The following is a 21206-nucleotide window of genomic DNA, read 5'->3' as shown; positions in this document are numbered from 1 at the left end:
ATTTTTGGGGGTTTCACTTATATGTGGGTGCTGTAAAAACTCCATGGAAAATGCAAATTTTGTTAATAAAAAACTGTGCATGGATGTCAACTTTTTGCACCAGAATATAAATGTCCTTCTTAATTTCAGCTTTGTCAGGAAATTTTGGAAGTACTCTCCCACAGTAAGTTTTAGGGACTTGTATGTCAACTACTGGAGCAAAACAGAATATAATTTGAAAATCTAAGAACATGGTTTATGCCACAGTTCTATCATTCCAACAGATAAATTGAAACGATGCCAAACTATTCAAGATCTCTGAGTTCTATCTTGCTCCCCTCCTGGATATGCAATGCAGTCTGTGTTCCTCCTGGTAAGCAAATGGCACTCTGAGGAAATACACAGTGTGAAATTGCAGCTTCCTCCCAGCTGGCTCAGTCTGCTGGCGCATTTTAATCTTTGCCTCCTGTCAGAAAGGCTTTGTGAGTGTGACCCTGCCCTCCAGACTTGCTTATTATCCTTCCCAGAAATAGAAGTCCTTATTAAAATCCATGCAGTCTACTCAACTGGGGCACTATTAGCTGAGAAATAAAAAATAGAGAACAAGAGGAGGAAAACAATCTCACATGAACCCATCAGATCAATAAAATTAATAATTGTTACTAGAATTAAGTTACACATATTTCAGCATAATTAGAGAGACGTGGTTATCCAACCTAACCTAGTGAGATATTTTTCATTGTGTGAAATACTCATTCATTTAACAATCACACACTGTGTCCTAGACAATGTTTGGTAACTAATAAATGCAATTGAAAAGGAGGTACTAATAGCTTTAAAGTGACAATTTGCTTCGTTTTTAATGAGAAGATTTCAGGTGCAATTGTATTTCCAAAACACTTTGAAGTAGGGGTGGGCACTTTATCAAATTGTGAAAAATTGTCTTGTGGTTCTGTACTAAATTGATAAAATCACTACAGGATTGAGTGCTTATCAACTTAACTGCTTTGAGAGAGTTGGAGAATTGCTATGAATATGTGTAAATCTGTAAGTCTTCTGAAATTAGTGGTTCTTGTGACCCTGAGTAAAATCCAAATCTGCAGTTCTCAAATTACAATATCAGGATCAGAAGCATCAACATTACCTAGGAGCATCATATTACACATGCAAAGTCTTGAAACTGACCACAGATCTGCTGAACTGAAAGCCCTGGGGTTGGGACAGAGCTATTGGGTTTTATCCAGTCCTTCATGTGAAATTGAGGCATACTAAATTTGAAAATCACTTCCCTAAATTATACTTTCTTAGAATGCACTTATTGGAATCTGATCAACAAAGATGGCAGAGAATCACTGCAACTTAATATCTGCCAATGGTAAGAGAGACAATATGAGACCTAGTTCTAAAACATGAACATGTTAGGAAGGCATACAGATGAATCTCACTTCTGTGTTCAGTCACTTCACTCACTGTCCAGTATCACTTTCTTTGTACTTCTTATATGGCACCTTCTTTTGGGGAGTATATCTTCTACTTTCCTCTAGACTACATTCTGCATAAACTACACATTCAATAACATGGAAAAATGGCTATTTTGTGGTAACTTCATCATGCTATGGTGATTCCTAAATAAGCAAAACATATATGAAGGATTTTCGGGGTCAGTGGGATTAACAGAATCACACCCCTGTGAGTTCAAAATTTAAATGACTACTTCCAAAATTTAGAAAATCATCAGTGGTACAGATGAGAAAAATACGGATTGGGATGGCCAATTCCAGAATCTTACAAAAAGAAAACAACACAGAGAAACTTGAAAGAAGAATTTTAAGATTAAGGAAGGAATTTGTTCAGAGTATAATGCATACATATAATTCTACCCTGAAAAACTATTTCTGAGAGATAAATATTGGCTTTTCATTACTATCACTTCTCATGACAAGCTACTTGTAAAAGAATATTCACAGCTTGGGAGTGTTACATCTCAAGATAAGGTGTGATTCATTGGTTCAGCCATGTAATGAGGCTAGAGAATGGCAATCCTGGAGCACATGTGAGGGCATGATCATTTAGCAAACAAGCACCAAAAAGACCAGGCCAAACATGGCTTTTAGAGCCAATCCTTTTATGAGAGTTATCTTCTAAAGACATGCTCTAGAGAACTAAGAACTTACCACTAAGGGTCTGAACGCCATAAGGGAATCGAGCCTCCATTCTTCACCCATCATTAACATAACATTGTGGGAACCAAGACTTCTACGTATGTGCCGCTGGGGTATGTCCAAACTAATATCCAAACCATATCAGATAATATCCTACTAAATATATTCATCAAGAGATAGTAACGATGACTGGCTATAAGTTCAAATTCAGAGAAGATTGTGTTTTTCTAACTGGCAGCAATATGAGCTTAGAAAAATTACGCTGTCTTTGCCACAGTGGTCTCATTTATAAGATGGAAAAATACTAATTACAAGAACCAAATGACTTCATCTGAGCAAAAAAAAAATCAGTAGAAATTTGATGACAGCTACTAAGATATTTAGCAGAAATTCTTTGCATGTTCCCTACTGTATATGACATACAATTCAAGTATTTGTTGACTTGAATTGAGAGATCATTTTTAAAATCTTAGAAAATTTGTCACACATATTTATGTACACAAAGAAGGGAGAATATGACAAGATAAACAAAGACAACCAGATTCACTATGGTATGAAGCAAAATATAATGTTTTTTTCCACAGATCTTGACTAACAAAAAAAATGTAATAGCAGAACTAAATTACAAGATTTCAAAATCGTAGCAATGAAAAGAATTAAATGACATTTGTTTTGCTCTTAAGTGTAGAAATAAGAGTAGAAGATAAGGTAGAATCATAAGAATCATAAGATAAGAAAGGATCTTAGCAAGCACCTATTAATACTATATATATAGTATTTATTTATATACATATATATGTGTGTGTGTATATATATATATATATATATATATATATATATAATAGCATCTCTGTGGGTATTGGTACAAACACTTCCCATCAAAAACAAGACAGTACATTATAAATTTAAACAGTGCCCACAGAGTTATTAATAACACTGAACTGAAAACTGCTTTTATCCCTTCCAATCACTGGCCCTATTTGCTGATATTTTAATAAAACATAAAATTATTATTATTGTTATTATTACTATTGTTAATAGACAGAGAGACAGAAAAATTTTCTATCTGCTGATTCACTCCTCAAACAATTGTGGTGGCCAATGCGAAGAGAGCAGCAAGGAGCCAGAGCCTCATCCAGACCACCCACAAAGGCACAGGGTCCTAAGGCTTTCAGCCATTCTCTGCTGCCTTCACAGGCCACAACATGGAGCTGGATAACAAACGGTGCATCCAGAACATGAACTGGTACCCCTATGGGATGCCAGCACTAGCAGGCAGAAGATTAGCCAGTTGAGCCACTGCGCCAGCCCCAAAACACAAATCTTCCTCAGGATTCTAAACCACTAAACATGCCAAACAAAGTAGAATCACATGTCTGCACAAAACTAATTGTAGGTTCTCTTGGGGTTGATTGGTTTCTTCCTGGGTGAAGGTGCCACTATTAGCGAGAGAGAAATGGAAAATGGACTTGGGATACAAAGAGGGACCTACCTTAAGGTACTTATGGTTACAAAAAGTGAGAGAGCTCTACATACAACCCATGTCAAAAATTGCTATTGGCACTCTGATGGAAACAGACAAGCTCTAGAGAAACAAACAAGCCAAAAATCAGAAAGCAAGAAGAAAACACCTGGAAGATGAATGCTAAACCAGGTGAATGAGGGAATGCACAGGCATTTGAAACTAGAAAGGTATGAAATATGTTTTACAGAGTAGAACTGAAAGTGACTGATGATGTCTAATGTATTGAGCACTATGTTAGCAGGGTGCAATGGCAAGTATGTCTGGAAATGCAGACAGATCCCTGAGTCTATAGAATGAATGATGTTAACAACTAAGTGCATGGATTGATTCACAACCCAAGACCTAACCCTGTAACCAGGATATCCACTGCTTCAAGCAATGACTTTCTTCTTGACATACTCTGCACAGGGGGAAACCTGACCCATCATGTCCTTATTTCTTTCCAAGGTGTAGTACTGACTTTGTTCTATCAAAGGCAACCTAGATCACAGTATCCTATCTCAATTTCATCAATAAACACAGGACTATTAGTGCCCCAGTTTACCCAGCTCCAGTGCTTTCAAAGGTAATTACATGAATTAGAAATGGCACAAAAAGACACATGTATAAAGAAAGTGCAGCGTATTTTACAGATTCAGATAAGAAGAATTAATGAAATACAGACAAATTAGTAATGAAACCCCCAGAAGAGCAATCTCACAAGTAAACTTTTCACAAAAAGTAGGAAGCAAATGCCTCATTTTGCCTTTGGGTATCTTCACTGTCATTAACCTATGTAAGCTTCAATAGAAACACTGATTTGGTAGAAGATGTCCTGATTGTGCTAATGCATTGCCACAGAATTAATTCTGAGTAAGGAAATTATGAAAACAAGGAAATTTAGCACAAGAATGGCTTTAACAAATCTGAACTGATTAACAGGATGCTAGCAACTGAAATCCTTGTGTTCCAATCAATCTTGTGGAAAATTTTATAAACACACACTTGAGGAAGAATAATCCTAGGAATTTCTGATGGGTCTCTTCATAAAAATGCAGGACCAACTGGCAAACACAATACAGAGACAAGCAGGATGATTTTTAACTAATAATTCTTGTTACTATTCCTTTAGGTAAATATATGTCCATATTTACATTTATAATTGTTCTCAAAACAGAAGCCTTAACCTATTTTTTCAAAGGCCCATTGGAGACACAAGCTCATCAGAATCAGCCTTTCGCTAATCAGTGGCTGAGAAAATACAGAAATGGAACATTTCCACGCCAAGCGTATTACTGAAATGGGAACCTGCAAGTAATTCATGAACTGAATGACTGGTCAGATGAGGAACTGATGGCAATCTATCCAGTATTTAAATAAATAAGTTACAGTGCACTTGGGAAAGCATGCTTATGGGCAGGAAGAAATGCCAGTGAAATAGCATGTGAGCATGACAGGGAAGCAAAGATTCTTTTCAATCATGACTTAGCCAGTTGAAGGATGAAGGAAGCATTTGGATGACAGCACATCCACAGAGTGACTGCAAATAGGAATGCATCTGGATATATTCAAGCATTTCTTTGCCTGATTAATTTTTCAGAAAAGATGGCATAAGCTGCTCCTCAAAAGCAATAAGAAACATTCAATTCTTTCTCAGTCTTTCTTTCTTCCACTCTTATCAACAGTATTTTTCAGAATCTCAAACTATGCAGTTGTTTCTCTGCCCTCACCATTTCATATCTGAGCATTTAAACACTCAGTGGTCATTTCAAAATTTTTCTTATTTTTCTAATTTTTGATTAACACATAATATGTGTACATGCCACACCTAAACAGCATAATTAATCAAATCAGGCAGTGATAAAAGTTATTTCATTTCCTTAGTTTTTTTCCATGATTGGAGCCAAGAGCTCTTCTCTTCCAGTCTATTGTACATTATAAAATAATTATGAACTACAGCATTCCTATTCAGTTATGAAACACTGGAGTTTATTACTCCCATCTAACTGCTTTACAGTAGCTCATTCTGAAAAAAAAGGCAGTCGTCTCACATCATTATAATAACTATGCCAGATACGGTCTGCTGGGAGTCAATACCCACACTACCTTAACGTACGCTCTTTCCTCTCCTAGAGAGCAATGGCTGAAAATATAACTACGTACCCCTGCCCTTCTTGCTGCTATGGTTGTGGATGGCATTTAAATTCTGCCAATTGAATGTACTTCTGTAAAATTTGAAATGCAAGAGGAGATAGGTTCAATCACCAGTAGCAGTCTTGGCCAAAGCAAGGACCCCAGTAATTTTAAGATTTTGTATCATTTTTCACTCACCAGACATCAGATTCGTGATGTAGAGTAGAAAGACTGACACTTGTAATAACCTGTAACCTTCTTCAATTATATCAATTACATAAGATCCTTTAAAAGCCAAGGAAGTATTTGGCAAAGGAAAAAAAGTTATTATTGTTGCTGCATATAAACTATTTACAGTCCAGACACTGTGGCACAGCAGGAAAACGTAACTATAAATGCTTGGGACATCTACATTCAATATCAGGTTGCCTGAGATTCATTTTCATCTTTCATTCTCTTCTAGCTTCCTGTTATCGTGTCCATGAGACAGCAGGTAAAATCGCAGTAATTTGAGTTACTCCCTTCAACAGGGGGACCTGGATTGAGTTCCTGGTTCCTGGCTTGCATTTAAAAAGGGAACCAAGAAGTGGAAATTTCTCTTTCTCTCTCTCTCTCTCTCTCTCTCTCTCTCTCTCTCTCTCTCTTTCTTTTTCTCTCTCTCTCTCTCTCTCTTCCTCTCTTTCTCTCTCTTCCTCTCCCTCTCTTTCCCTCCCTCCTAAAGAAATAAAACGAGTAGACATTTTAGTATAGTTATTAAAACCATCTCCTGCACTGTTGGCCTCCAAAATGGGCTCTGGTGAGTGTCCAAGCTCCTCCATTTCCAATCCAGCTCCTTGCCAATGCTCCTGTAAAAAAGAAGTGGAGCATGTCCGATTTGCTGTGTCCCTACTAGCCACGAGGCATATCTGGAGGAGGTACTCATTCCTGGCCTCGTCTGGTCCAATCGTGGCCATTGTTGCCTAGTTCTGAAAACATCTAAGATGTCAATGATGAAAACTTCAGAACAAGATAAATCTAGGGAAAACAGTAGGTTCACTTAGAGAAGACAGAGGATTCTATATGATAGTAAGAAAATTATTCAAACTCTATGTGCTCAATCTGTTTAAGGTATACTCAATTGAAAATGGGGAATACAGTCAAGGTAACAAGATTATTAAATGGGATAATTGATCTAAAGACTTTATAAAACATAAGCAACTAGACAAGTGCTTAATTTGCAAATACTAAGAGTTTAAAAAACAAGGCATGACAGCTAGCAGGAAATTTTTTTTAAAAAATGGAAGAATTGCCATTCAAATTGAGAACTGAAATACATTCATAGAAATAATACTTTTAAAAAGTCAGTTTGAACCAAGGTATGAGGATTAAAAATTTAAAGGATGATATAGAATACATCACTATTATTTTTCTAACATTTTTCACACAAGCTTGGAGAAATGGCAAGGAGAAAAGATCCTATGTGGAATCTCCTAATTGGCTTTCTGCATAGTTAAAATCACTGAGAGAAAAGAGAGATGGAGAGCAGGATGCATTGAAAAAAGAAGACTCCTGGGTTTGATTACTTTCGGTTACTAAATTTAAGATATATTCTTCTGTATTAAAATTAAAGAAAAAGAAATGAAGCTTTTTACTAGTCGGAGAATGTCAAGGTGACTCAGATGGCAAATATTATTCTGTTACCAGGATTCCTGTGTTTTTCTCAACATTAGAATTTTTGACACAGCCAACTACTCACTATAGCTTTGAATGACTTCATGTTAGATGACTCCATTCCCAGTGTCTAATAGCAATAATAACAAGGGGCTGAGAGTGGGTTATTTCATGAAAAAGAAAATTTTCATGATCATGCTGGTTTTGAGCGTCAACTAAGCAAACTGATCGCAAATCCACTCAAAAGCAAAATAAATATATTCTGGAAAGGAGGTGGGCAAGTGAAGTCAGCTCATATTCATATAGATACCATGCTTATCAAATAGAAATATGTCTCTTCAAAGTAGATGTTGAAGAAACACAAAGACCAACACCTACAATTTGGCTTATTCTCATTCTCAGTGGATTTCCTACAAGCAATGTTAATTTCCACCTAGTTAAGAATCAGAAAGAGAAGCCATTTAGTCTGGAATTCTACATCAGAGTACTAGGGTTCAATTCCTGGCTCAGTCCCCTGACCCCCAGCTTCCTGCTATTGCAGATCCTGCTGGGGACAGAGTCATATCTCAAGCAACTACACTCCCAGGAATCATGTGGGAGACCTGCATTGTGTTCCTGGCTCTGGACTCCTAGATTCAACCTTGCCCCAAGTCTGGTCACTTAAGCAATGAGTCAGTGCGAGGGAGTGTTTCTCTCTCTCTCTCTCTCTCTCCCTCCCTCTCTCTCTCTCTCTCTCTCTCTGTGTGTGTGTGTGTGTCTGTGTGTGTGTGTGCCTGTGTGTCTCTCTGTGTGTGTGTGTGTGTGTCTGTGTGTCTATGCGTGAATGTGTGTTTGTGTATGTGTCTATGTGTCCTATCCGTCTTTCAAACACACTTTCTCAAGAAAACAAAACCAAGTTCCTCAATTGGGGAAAACCAACATGTTCACCCTGAAAGTATGTGCTTAACACAATCTCTCAGAAAACTGATTATTATTTCAAGACCACATGATTTAAAAGATCCAGTGCAGTAAACACGCTACTTATGAAACAGAGAAACACCCAAAACAGAACCATTTATTTTGAAAAATTCAAAGAGAGAAAGATGAAATCAATTCATCAGCAAGATGACAAGAGTAATGTTGTGTTGTTATTCCTCTAGCACAATGAAGTAAGAGGTCAGGAGAATTTTGCTTTTGTATTTACTCAGTGCAGAAGTGGACTGCAGCAAGATAATTGACTTAACAGAAGTTTTCACTGCAAAGTGAAAAATCCCAAAACCTATATTTGTCATCCATGAAGTTCCCCATATCAGCAAAGCAATCTACATAAAAACACATAGTAGAATCACAAGTGGTTGGAACCCGAGCAAAGAAAATATGGCCAACATGGAGAACCATGTGTCAGCACACAGGGTGCATTTCCTCTGCACTTACTCATGAGACTAAAACCTGGGACTCCAGAATCAGGATTTAAAACTCAGCCCTCTCACTTTCAGCACATGTGACTTCAAGAGAGTTGTATCACTCATCCAGGCATGAATTTTATCTTCTTTATTATCAAATGAGTCTTTGCAGGAAAAAAAAATTCAAATTGGACAGCCCATTTTAAAATTTCAAACAACGACAACTAATTTTAGTGTCTCCTTGTAGGCCTCATCAGAGACTGTTCTGGATGTTCCACAGAGATGTTTGCAACATGATGTTAATGCTTGAGTTGGTGAACCTTGAGTAAACTGGACTATCATCATGTGGTATGAACTCATTCTTCAGCAGGCTTATCATACAATGACTGCTACCCCCCAGGCACATGTACATACACCTACTCCCACAGCAATTGTTATTTCATAAATGTTAGCTTATAGAGAAAGGTTAGATAGCAGGAAAACATGTAACAAGACGTTTAATTGAAGTTAGATTGAGGGATTGAGGAACAACAACAGATAGTGGAAAAATTTATGCATAATACTTCCACATACCAAAACTAGGGACAAAAATACTTTATAGACCATGTTTAGAGAATAGCAAAATACTTTACATTTTGTAACCTCTGTAGCATATATAAGAAACATGAAGAGATATACCTAATCAAAGAAAGTGGTCCACTGCATTGCCTGCCTCTGTACCAAGCCCAAACAGCCTTCCTCTAACAGAGATATGAATATTTTACATGTCTTTTACATAACTCTTAGGTATTACCATAATAACACTCGTGTTCTGTTTATAAAAAGAAACTGTGAAGTCGTAATTCAAATATCACTTCACTTCTCCTCTTCAACACTATATAATTTGGGCTTCTGTTTTCTCATCTGCAAAATGGGTTGATAAGAATACCTATTCCTTATGATTGCTAGGAAGTGCAAACTGATATGAAGCATTCCGAACTGTTTTTGACACAAAATAATTATGTTATGCTCTGTATTGATCATCATTTATTGTTATATTATTGCTGTTATCTTTTAAGGACATGCTCAAAGCGTCATCCTGTAATTTTTGGGAAGATAGCTACCTGAAAGTAAAGTGTCCTCAATCCATTCAATATCATTGAATGTTTTAGAAAGAAATAATTATTGGCCAAATGTAATATCATATTATGCCATAAAAAATGTTACCTGCAAAAAATAGAAGAAAATGTTACCTACTTTACACTTTTCCTTCCTATGATATTTACAAACAATTTACATCATTAGAAAGAAGGTTAGTTAGAACAAAATACACAGTGGTAGAGTATGACGACAAACCAGAAGGCTTAAAAAGATCACAATGATTTCAACATATGTTCTTGGGAGATCTTTGAAGAGTTTGCTGTTTCGTAAACAAGACAAGAACTATTTCTAGAAAACACAGTTTTCTCCCCCAAAAAGTTTCCATTATACTCAGCATGGAAAATTAAAACAATGACCTATTCATAATGCACTTGTCTTACACATCCCCTCCCTGGGAAACTGGATAAATAGATTTCAATTTCAATTTATTATATATCACTGCCTTCTGCAATCTTTGCATTCTCAAGAAATGAAAATTTCAGCCTCCCAGATAGTTAGGTCAAGTCTAAAAATCCTTAGAAAACTTTATAACAGGATTAGATTTACAGAAAGAGCGAGAAGATAGCACCATTATCCCCACATACCTAGTTTAAAGTATTATCAGCATCTTGTAATAGTACATTCATTTCTCACAATCATGAATAAACATTTATGTAATATTAGCTACCATCCACATTTTGTTTGGACTGCCTCAGTTTTGATCAGGTGTCCTTTCCCTAAGATCCCTTCCAGGACACCACACTGCATCAGTTCTCATGTCTCTAGGGTTGCTTTTGATCCTGGCAGTTTCCTAGCATTGCCTTTTTTTTGATGACCTTGACATCTTAGAGGAACCCTGACTAGGTGTTTTGTAGGAAAGCTCTCCATATTTGGTACTATTCTGATTAGACATGGGTTATGGGTTTGGGGGAAGAAGGTCAGAGAGGTGAAGCCCCATTTTTATTACATGATATTGAGAATACACATTACCTACATGATTCATTGCTACTGGCAAAAACCTTGGCCACCTAATTGAGGTAATAAATTGTTAGGTTTTCTATTGAAATGTTTCTATTTTAATTTTCCCAAAATATTCTCTTCGGAGTGGAATTCTTATAAGAAATCCATGCTTACAAAATATGAAATAGTACTCCAAATGATGTACTTATATACATTGTAAAATTTTCATCTTTTTAATGAAACAACTTGAACGTATTTCAAATATAGGCATTATTTAAAATGTTTCTACAATACTTATACTGTATAATCATTGTAAAAAAGTTGGAGAACAAGTTTGCAGAAAATATCACATAAAGTTTACAACCCATAGCTATAGACACAGAAAGAGATCTGGTTGCTCATAGTATTTTGAGGTAATATCATCAATCATTCTTTCTGTATCTGCAATGCTATAGATTTCTTCCTGCTGAGCATTATAAAAATTGCTAAGTACTTTCAGAAGAAGAGTTTTAATTTGTAAGAACCTATCTCAGAACTTTTTAGGCAACAGATTCAGTAAATGTTACCTATGACTAACTGATCTCATGCACTGTGATGAACCCTCCATGAAATTAATTCAAAGAATTTGCTAACTAAGATAATCTCAAGCTCTTCTTTTGCCCCTGCCGGACAACTAAGTCACTAGAATAGGATCAATATTTTAAAGCAGTGAAAAAAATAGCTAAAATAGTAAAGGTATATGTATTCTGTAGGCACTACAGCAGAAAATAACATGGAAAGGGCACGTAACTGAGACGGACATATCACTTAATCACGAGGGCTATTTACTTACTCATCTATTTGTTTTTTATATTATTTATTTTTATTGAAAGGCAGATACACAGAGATGACAAGAGACAGAGAGGAAGATCTTTCTTTCAATGGTTTAAGCAGCTACAACAGCTGGATCTATGCCAATCCGAATCCAGGAGCCAGGAGATGCTTCCAGGTTTCCCACGTGGGTGCAGGATACAAAAATTTTGGGCCATCCTCAACTGCTTTCCCAGGCCACAAGCAGGGAGCTGGATGGGAAGCAGGGCCATCGGGATTAGAACTGGCACCCATATGGGATCAAAACATGTTCAAGGCGAGGACTTTAGTTGCTAGGCTATTGTGCCAGGCCCTATTTTCTAGATATTATATCTGACTAGTTCTCAAAGTACTCTCATCTTTGCTTTGTATAGTTATTATTACCATCATCATCATCATCATCGTAATCATTTCTTACTCATTTAGAGTCTGTATCTGACAAAAACCCACAATCTCATCCCAAATCATTTGGGTTAAATATTTTTCAGAATTCAGATTTTTTTTCCAACTTGAAAAACAACAAAAGAAATATATAGTATATTAGGAAACACTGGTAAAGGTTATAACAAAACCTATTGTGACCAGACTAGTACTTTTTAGCAAAATGTGAATAATCACAATAGACAGACTGTTTCCTTGTGTACTTTATAATTCTAAATAATTAATGATATTGCATTTTATGAATTCATTGGGTCTCAGGAACTTTTAATAGTTTTATCCCCCCTTTGTCATTGAATAGACACCCTTTTTAGATGATTTCCCACTTTGCAGAACTAGAAAATATAAGCAGTGAAATCCCAGCCTCTAGAGTACCAGGGATCAAGCCTAGCTTCAAATTGCAGAGGATAATTTTTAGTGATCCAAAATCCAAATCTATAAACAGGTTTGTTTCTCTGTGCCCTTGATCATGACTCTACTCTCATTCTACCTTCTGTCTACAGTTTTTAAAGACAACATAAGGTTGCAGTGTGGTGAAAAGTCACCTTTTACCTGTCTTGAGCCAAGACTTTGGCTCAGGGTTGATGCTATTCAATTTCTTAACTTACTGACAATGATAAATTTGGGAAATCATATTATTGGCCTTCCGGCTTCTGTCTGCTATTTCTCCTCAGCTTCTGCTACCTGAAACTCCTTTTGTCTGGTAAGCACAGTGGGGCACTAAATAAACTACCCTTTTGTAGCCAGCATTCCTTATCCTTGATGACATGATAATGTCAAGTTACCTGAGAAGACACATTGTCAGATCAGAATGCTTTCATTTTCCTTTTAATCAACAAATAAATCATTAAGTTTGGGAAAATATATGTTATTGAATTCATTTAACCAGAAATACAATTGCCCTAGCCATGTAGGGTAGCCTATGATTCAGAAGCCAGTAACTTTCAAAATACAATATTCGGTGATGACACGTATGTGTGTGTGTGTGTGTATTTCATTGTAACAAATGAGAAATCACAATTTGATGTAATCTGCTTAGTGCCCAACTATTTTTCAAATGTTGAACACAATGTTTAATTGAAAGAACTTGAATGTTGACTGTTCTTAACAACAATGAAATGAATCTGTTACATAGGATGGCTGCTGCAACCTTATAATTGCAGACTGAAATAGCAAAGCATTCCAAAGCTAATACTAGTCCAGCAGATTTACAACTGAATCCATCCTGTTGTCTTCTTCCGTGAACCCATCTCAACAGGGTTCACCGCTGATCCTTACCAATTTGTCTGGAATACAGTATTTATTAAATGTTCAATGATTAATATTCGTGCTTAATACTGTCTTTTGATAAATGCATTTTGTGCTAGTGACCTTGGCAGGCTATCACGTTGAAAAAAATAAGTAAATAAAACAAAAACTACCACAACAGCCTAAATCCGCCATCTTTTGCAACCCTCAAATCAAAGTGTTGTGATAGGTGCACGGTTTTGTTTTCCTTAGCTTGCCACAAATGAGGTAATTTGATATGTGAATTTCTAATAGGTTCCTTTCAAAAATGTTAACATGACAGTTGGCAAATGGGCACTTTACTACCTAAGATTCTGTAATGAATAAAATTCCCTCACATCTTCATGGGGAACCAATTACAACACTGAAAACTATAATAATGGATCTTTCATCAATAACACATGTGATACAGAAAGTGAAAATCAATCTCTTTTGATTGTTGATAACTCATAGCACTAAAAAATTTCATCTGATAATTATAATAAAACTACATGATATATCAGTTGAGTGAAACCAGAAATTCATTAAGGAATCAATCTTAACACAGCAATTTTCTAGCTTTGCAACCTTAGGAAATTGTGACCTTGATTTTCCTCCCACAAAAATGTAAGCTAGTTGTCTAAGCAATGTGTGCTCAACCAGACAGCATTTGCCTCTCAAGGACATGGCAAGCCACCTGATAGATGCAATTTCTCAGGCTTGGTCTCTCAGTAGGTTTGAGAGTACAGATCAGCAAAAGGGACCCTCTACTCCTTCAGATGGCTCCTGTTTAAAGATGATTACAGGTTGTAAAACAACATGAGAGTATCAGCTACGACTGTCTTGGTTGAAAGTAACAACAACAACAACAAAAAACAAAACCCCACAGTTCAAATCACCAAAATGAAAAGAGGGATTTCTTAGCTTCAACACATCACAGAGAAAGAATAGTGGTCTCAAAAAGAGGACCTAGCATGCCTTTTGGAACTTGTTTTAAGTCCTCAAATGTTTTCCTCATTTTTCACTTTGTCTCTCCAGGATGATGACAACTGTCATCCATAGAATTCTATCTCAAAAGCCCCACCACCAAAGGGAAAACAGCCTTTCCCACAGAGGTTATTCAGAACAACACAGAATCTGAGAAAGCATCAACACTTCTTAGCTTGAGGAATGAACCCATTTCTTTCATCAACTGCTTGTTCAGCCCTGTGATCAGAAGGAAAGGTTTGGTTCCTGCACAAAAGAAGAGGCTTGGAGCAGACAAGCACAGGAGGCACTATATATACCAGATTAACTTTCTCCTCCTCTCTCACTATCCCTTTTTCTCCTCTTTAGATAGATAAATATATAGATTATTCAATAGACATGCCATTATATTTTGTGATATGTCTATGCACTTATTAAATGTATGCTTACACCCAAAGTATAAATTATTCTATAAACATGTGCTCATGTACACATGCATTTTCTATAAATTAATGTATATTCATTCATGAATATGGATAGATGGATTTTTTGCCCATATATATTAACTATATTATTATGTATATGTACATATATCAATGTATATTAATATATATTATTGTTTTGTGAGTTAAAGTGTGGTCTCTCCCTTTCCATGGATCCTATTCACATTCCAACATCATGATTATCAATGAATGTTTTTCTAACTTCTTTTGTAGCCCAGAGTAAGCTTGATTGTAGCCAGACTGACCTGTTTCGGTTTCTATGTTTGTTTATAATCCCATTTATCTGATTTCCTTCTCTAGAAAGTCATTGCCTCACACAAACTTGGGGCAGGAACTGTGTCCATATCAGGCACACGCATATGGAAGCATTATCAGAAATGACTTATGTGGGCATGGCACTGTAGGCTAAAGTCCTTGCCTTGCATGTGCTGCGATTGCATATGGGTGCCAGGTCATGTCCATGCTTGTGGCCTTGGAAAACAGTCAAATATAGCTCAAAGCCTTGGGATCTTGCACCCGTGTAGAAGATCTGGAAAAAGCTTCAGGCTCTTGGCTTTAGATCAGCTCATTTCTGACTGTTGTGGCCGCTTGCGGAGTGAACCAGCAGTTGGAAGATCTTTCTGTCTCTCCTTCTTTCTGTAAATCTGCCTTTCCAATAACAGCAAATATATCTTTAAAAAAAAGGAAAGAAATGACTTGTGTGCAGTTTGCAGAGTAGCAGGATCACAGTCAGTGCATTCCAGGACTGGGTAATCAGGCAAAGAGAATAACCGCAAGGTTGCAGTAAAGCTACTGGGTCCAGACAAAGGTACAAAATGAATTGGTGGAATGTGAAGCCAATGGTGATCTGAGTATGACTTATAATGTTGCATCCTTGGCTTACTATGAATGATAGAAACTGAACAAAAGAACAGAGAATATATTTTAAACTTTTGCTCCTTTTCTTTTTCTAATACTGTATTCTCTTCCCTCTCTAATTTATATCCATCTAAACATGTGCCTCACCCCTCTCACAAAAGTTTTCTGGAATTATTCCAATTTATGGGGATATCTGTCCCTCCCATTTGTCACTCAACCATAGGTTAGGTTACAGTATAGCCACTGAGTGAGACTTGCTGTTTTATAACCACACTGAGAAACATAATCATTGCTCCTTCCTTCAACAAACACATATACTCATACTTGGAAAATGTAGTAATTTATCCTTAAAATGACAAATCCAATATGTGCATGTCAAATAAGCAATATTTATGTTTTATAAATTTAGTTGTTTTCTTTTCTAAGGCAACTTAATAGTTGAAACTTCTTTAGCTCTATAGTTACATGAGTGGGAATATTCAGATTTTAATTAACAATTAAATTTTTGCAGCATACATTTGCATGTAATTGCTCTCGATATACTTATGTTAAATCCAAGGCCCTTATTATCAAATATAGAAATCCTATTCATGTCAGCTTTAGTTACTTGTGTACATTTATTTGAATGTGTGGAACGTGTGCTTTTATTGCCAACAAAGTCATCACTGTTCCTTAATTGTTACTATAACCACAATTTGGGAAATTCTATTGGAACATCAATATGTTATATACATCTTTAATTAGACTGCTGCAGTCTGTCTGTCACAGCAACTCATCTTAAATATTCTTATTCAGTCTACTTGAGGCTTCATAATGTCCTCATTTTTAAAGAGGCATACTTGGGCCTCATTAAATTGTTAAGCAAAGGAAAATGCAGTCCTCCACTTGATTGCTGCCTCCTGGAAATACCATGATTCTTACCACATCTTTAAGCCTCTGTGAAAATTTCCCCTTGCACAAATGCCAGCAGTCTCCTGCTGTTCCAGTATGTTACAATTCTCTTATCGCATGTAAGAGAGACATCTGTCACCCCCACTGACCACCAAAAAGATCTGGCTGTGATATCCTATTGATCACCAAAGCTTGATTCTTTTATTGAGTAGCAAATGCAAATAAACTGCAGGCTGTATGCTGTGAGCAATACCCTCACACCATGTCATACAACAAAAAAGACAGTATTATGGCTGAGTCCAAGGTTTAAAAACTACAAATAGAACTTAGCCTGAAGTTCTTAGCCTGTATTTACCTCCACATCTACCATGATGACAACAGGGAGATGGAGTGATTACCCTAAACTCAGCCCCTGGGTAATTCAGTCCTTAGTCTTCCCTATCTGCTGTGATTAGTAACTCAGAATGACTAGTTAGAATTTGTGCTAAGGAGAATGGAGGATTCACAAAACATTACCAAGCACAGATTTCTATCAGCTTTATCATTGTTTCAGAAACATGTATAGGTCACATGTATTTTTGCCACATATAAAGAAGCATGACAATAAACTTGTAGATGGTATTTCCACCGTTAAAAATGAGAGGTGGCCTTCCTGGCACTGTGGAGATTCAGCAAGGCAAGCCTGAGCAGTGAGGGAGTCAGAGATGATGGGCTGTGCAGTACCCGGGGGCTATACATAGAGTTAGCCACAAAACCTAAATGACTCCTATTCCTGGCTTCAGTGTGGTGCAGCCTCTTGAATGTGGTCAGCTCAAATCTGAATAATGATGACCTTCAGGGTTTTGCAGTCAGCAAAGACTTTCACAATTTCAGCATCTGCTCAGTTGGCATCACATTGCTTCCTTACAGTTTGAGATTTCATCTTCCTCCAAAGAAAAGAACTTTAACTTGCAAGGGTTGAGAAATGGAATGGGGGATCAGAATGGAAAATGATCACCAATTTTATTTTACACTAGATTGTCATTTACACAAAGGGATTTTAAAATTTACCTATTTATTGATTATTTGAAAGTCAAAGACAGAAAACCAGAGACAGAGAAATGCCCTCCATCTATTGGTTCACACCTCCAAATACCTGCAACAGCTAGGACTGGGCCAGGCTGAGGCCAGAAGCAATGAATACAGTCGAGATGTCCAATGTTGGTGTCGGGGACCCAATTACTTGAGCCATTACCTGCTGCCTCCCAGCATGTGTAGTGACAAGAAGCTCAATCAGAAGCAGAGTCCGAAGCCATCCAGAAACTGTGATTAGGGATATGAGATTCCCCAGTTGGCATCTTAACTGCTTTGCCATATGGCTGCCCCATAGAGGGTACTTTAAATCTTTCAATTAGCTCCTCTTCAAGGTCACAACATAATGCATTTTTCCAAAGTGGTTATTCTAATTGATATTTCTGTTACTAAGACATAGAAGATTCTACCAATACCTGCTACCATCAGGCTATATAATTTCCTGTCTGATTGATATTTAGGGTACAGTGATACCTCTTTGAGCTTTTATAATTGTGTTTTTATTTTTTGCTCACTATGCAGCTAGTTTAGAAAATTCTGACTACCAATAGGATTGGAAATCTGTTCATGTGTTTATTGCCTTGAGTACAGAATCTTTAGGATATTAAAATAAATTCTGGCACTCCAGACTTTGGCATTTTGGTGTTTATCAACTGAATACTTTATGTCATGCTGTGAAGTACAGAGAAAGTACTAGAAACTATTCACTAAACATCAATTCAGAGCTGGAACTCTCACATATTTTGTCCCATGTTAGACTCATAATCACTTTAGCAGGTGGAAATTGCTATTTGTATATTACAAGTAAAGAAACTGAGACTCAAAGATTAAGAAATTTATCCAAAAGTAATATACTGCTTTTCAAAATATGAATATCTGATGTGAAACCCCCAAGCCACACCTTCGTGTTTCCAAAGCCTGAAATCATTCGAGTAATCAAGATTGTTCTCAAGAAATAACCTATGAAGAAGCAAAATAGCATGCATTATCCTCTGGTAAAGTAAAATTTGCTACACATGTTACCCAAAGTAATTCAAAGGTAGCTTAGTTAATTTCACTAGTTAAGTAACTGTGTCCCTACGTCAGTTTTCCTTTTAACACGACATAACTCAACTCTTTAATGCTCAAATACTATGAGGAAGATTTGATATCTGGTGAGATTTCCCATATGAGAGTCACTGATAAGATAATTCAATCACATGTCAACCAGTAACATGCACATGTGAAATGACTAACGCAACAATTCAGGGTTTTGAAAGCATATATAAAGGACGGTCAGAATCAAAAGTTACAAAAGGATGAGGATGAAGCAAACTATTCTCAAAGAGGCATGTTTTTATATATAGATAATCAGACACTCGATAACATCAAGCAAAAGATTATTCAGAAACATTAGTTTAAAACCAGTTAAAGAATTAAAAACAATCAAAGCTTCTTGGAACTTATATACCAAAATGGTGCATTTTTCAGCATAAAGCTCCAATAAAAAGCTTGTAAATCCTGCACAAACAGAAGCAATGTTCAAAGGATCAAATTAACCAGAAGCAACGACTCAGGTACCACACTGCCTGCAAACAAGGACACACCACGCCAGCTTTCAGCATCCCTCCCAGGATGCTAAGAACAATTCCAGAATGGGAGGAGGGCACTGTGCATGAAACTCCTTTCATTTCTTCACAAAGTGACTTCTCCATGGGATCCCAAACCCTCACCAAAGAGGTAGGCAGACTGGCAGGTATACCTTTGTCACCAACAGTGTCAAACAAGCTCGGACTTTGCATTCATGAACATTAACCGCATATTCATCCCACTGCACAGGAATGAACAGTTAAAACAATTTTATTAACCCATTCTGTACATTTCCCACATGTTCTGGGGTTCATTTTTTAATTATTATTTTATAGGACAAATACTTGCTGTCTAAAGTGCTAGCTAGCACAGTGTGCACTTTCAAATTATCAATACACCTCCATTTGCTTCCATATACTACCAACTAGCTACAAAGATTTAAAGGTTCAAAGATTATAGGATTTAAATTATTTTAACCCCTCTAAATTTGGAAACTCTTTAAATCCCATTATCTCTGCAGCCACTGCAAATTTTAAAATCAGCTTGGCCTTTTCTAGCTGCAGGTCTAAGGATTACAGAGTTTTAAAGAGTACAAATGCTTTTCTGAAGTTCTATAAAGAGCTGTCTGTCCCCAACCAGTTGACCCACAGGAAATAAAGCCGGCCAGTTCTCCAGCTGGTTACTGCTGATCAGAGTCTCTGTATGGAAGGATATAAATGGTATGTCACAAACCACCAGGAAAACAGGTAATTGCTTCCCTGACACCGTAAGAAGCCAGTTCACCAGAAGACTTAGTGTAGATGGGGCAGTGCATTTCAGACACCTGTCAGTAAGTGTCTAAAAAGGAGAAAAAAGAGGATGCTGTCAAGAACCTAAAGAAGCCCTCTGGGACAGGGAGTAAATTCAGTGGCCTGAAAGCCACTTTGCTCCTAAGGAAAAGCCATTACTTGGAAGAGCCTCTGAACCATGGTTAATCTTTTAGGTTCTTACCTCTTGTGTCCTCACATTTACATATCCATAATGAGTTCGAAGGGGCCGCCTGTACGTGTAGGAGAACGGTATCCATTTTGCACCAGGTTGTCCAAAGCAGTTTAGTAGCAAGGGGAAATTCACTTCATTTACAAGACGCACAATCAGCAGGAAGAGAAAGGCTGCTATGAAGCTCACTGCAATCACAGACTTTCTCTACAAAACATAAAAAAAAAAAAAGAAAAGAAATGATTTCTCAACAAGAAGCAGTCACAGGGATCCCTTTATTCATTTTTCTTTTTATTTTTATTTTCTAAGAATCAAAGGATTCTGTTTGAGGACAAAAAAATAATCATGTGGTGACCAGGCTAGCTTCATGTGCTGGGCCCCTGAGAGCATGGGAGATGACTTTTTTGGAGTTTTTGCTTTAAAATTCTACTATTCCTTGCCTCACTGGCTTTCCCGCAAACTCTTATTCAGATCTCAAAGCTCACACTAGACAATCCCAACCACGGAAAGCTTTAGTTGCTCAACCCCCATCTCTCGGCCATGTGTGTACCCCCAACCTACTGACCCTAACAGAGTCAGGAATTCTTGTCACCCAGTACTTTACTATATAAGGACACCTATTGTTATTATTCACATGTTTATTTTTCCATGTAATTATGCCTCCCATGTAATTATGCCTATCTCTGTACTCCGGGTCCTTAATATAGTACCTTAATCATACTGTGGGCACTCAATACACATATGAATTAAATGAATGAATGAATGGATTCTCCCCATTCTTGTCAATATAGTGCCATTATCATTCATTCTTGTATTTCTGTACATGGCACTATATAGGGGTTGGAAAGTCTGTGCTACAAAATGTGCAAAAGTTGATTCCAAAAATCCGCTAAATCAGAGTGACAATTTCAAGCCTAGAAACATAATG

General features: G+C 36.9%; 1 protein-coding gene across 5 annotated transcripts in view; it reads right to left on the bottom strand.

Annotated features, from left to right (window-relative positions):
- The window catches only part of ST6GALNAC3 (ST6 N-acetylgalactosaminide alpha-2,6-sialyltransferase 3), a 578537-nt gene that overhangs the window by 306834 nt on the left and 250497 nt on the right, over positions 1-21206 (bottom strand). For all 5 annotated transcript variants that reach the window (XM_004582112.4, XM_058660871.1, XM_058660874.1 and 2 more), the window contains exon 2: positions 20291-20485. In XM_004582112.4, coding sequence (XP_004582169.2) covers positions 20291-20485 — 195 coding nt within the window. The remainder of the gene's footprint in view (positions 1-20290; positions 20486-21206) is intronic.

This window comes from Ochotona princeps, chromosome 2 (assembly GCF_030435755.1).
Source record: "Ochotona princeps isolate mOchPri1 chromosome 2, mOchPri1.hap1, whole genome shotgun sequence".
In the NCBI taxonomy this organism is placed as follows: domain Eukaryota; kingdom Metazoa; phylum Chordata; class Mammalia; order Lagomorpha; family Ochotonidae; genus Ochotona; species Ochotona princeps.
The sequence above is the reverse complement of the archived record's forward strand: the minus strand, read 5'-3'. Positions and strand labels throughout refer to the sequence as shown.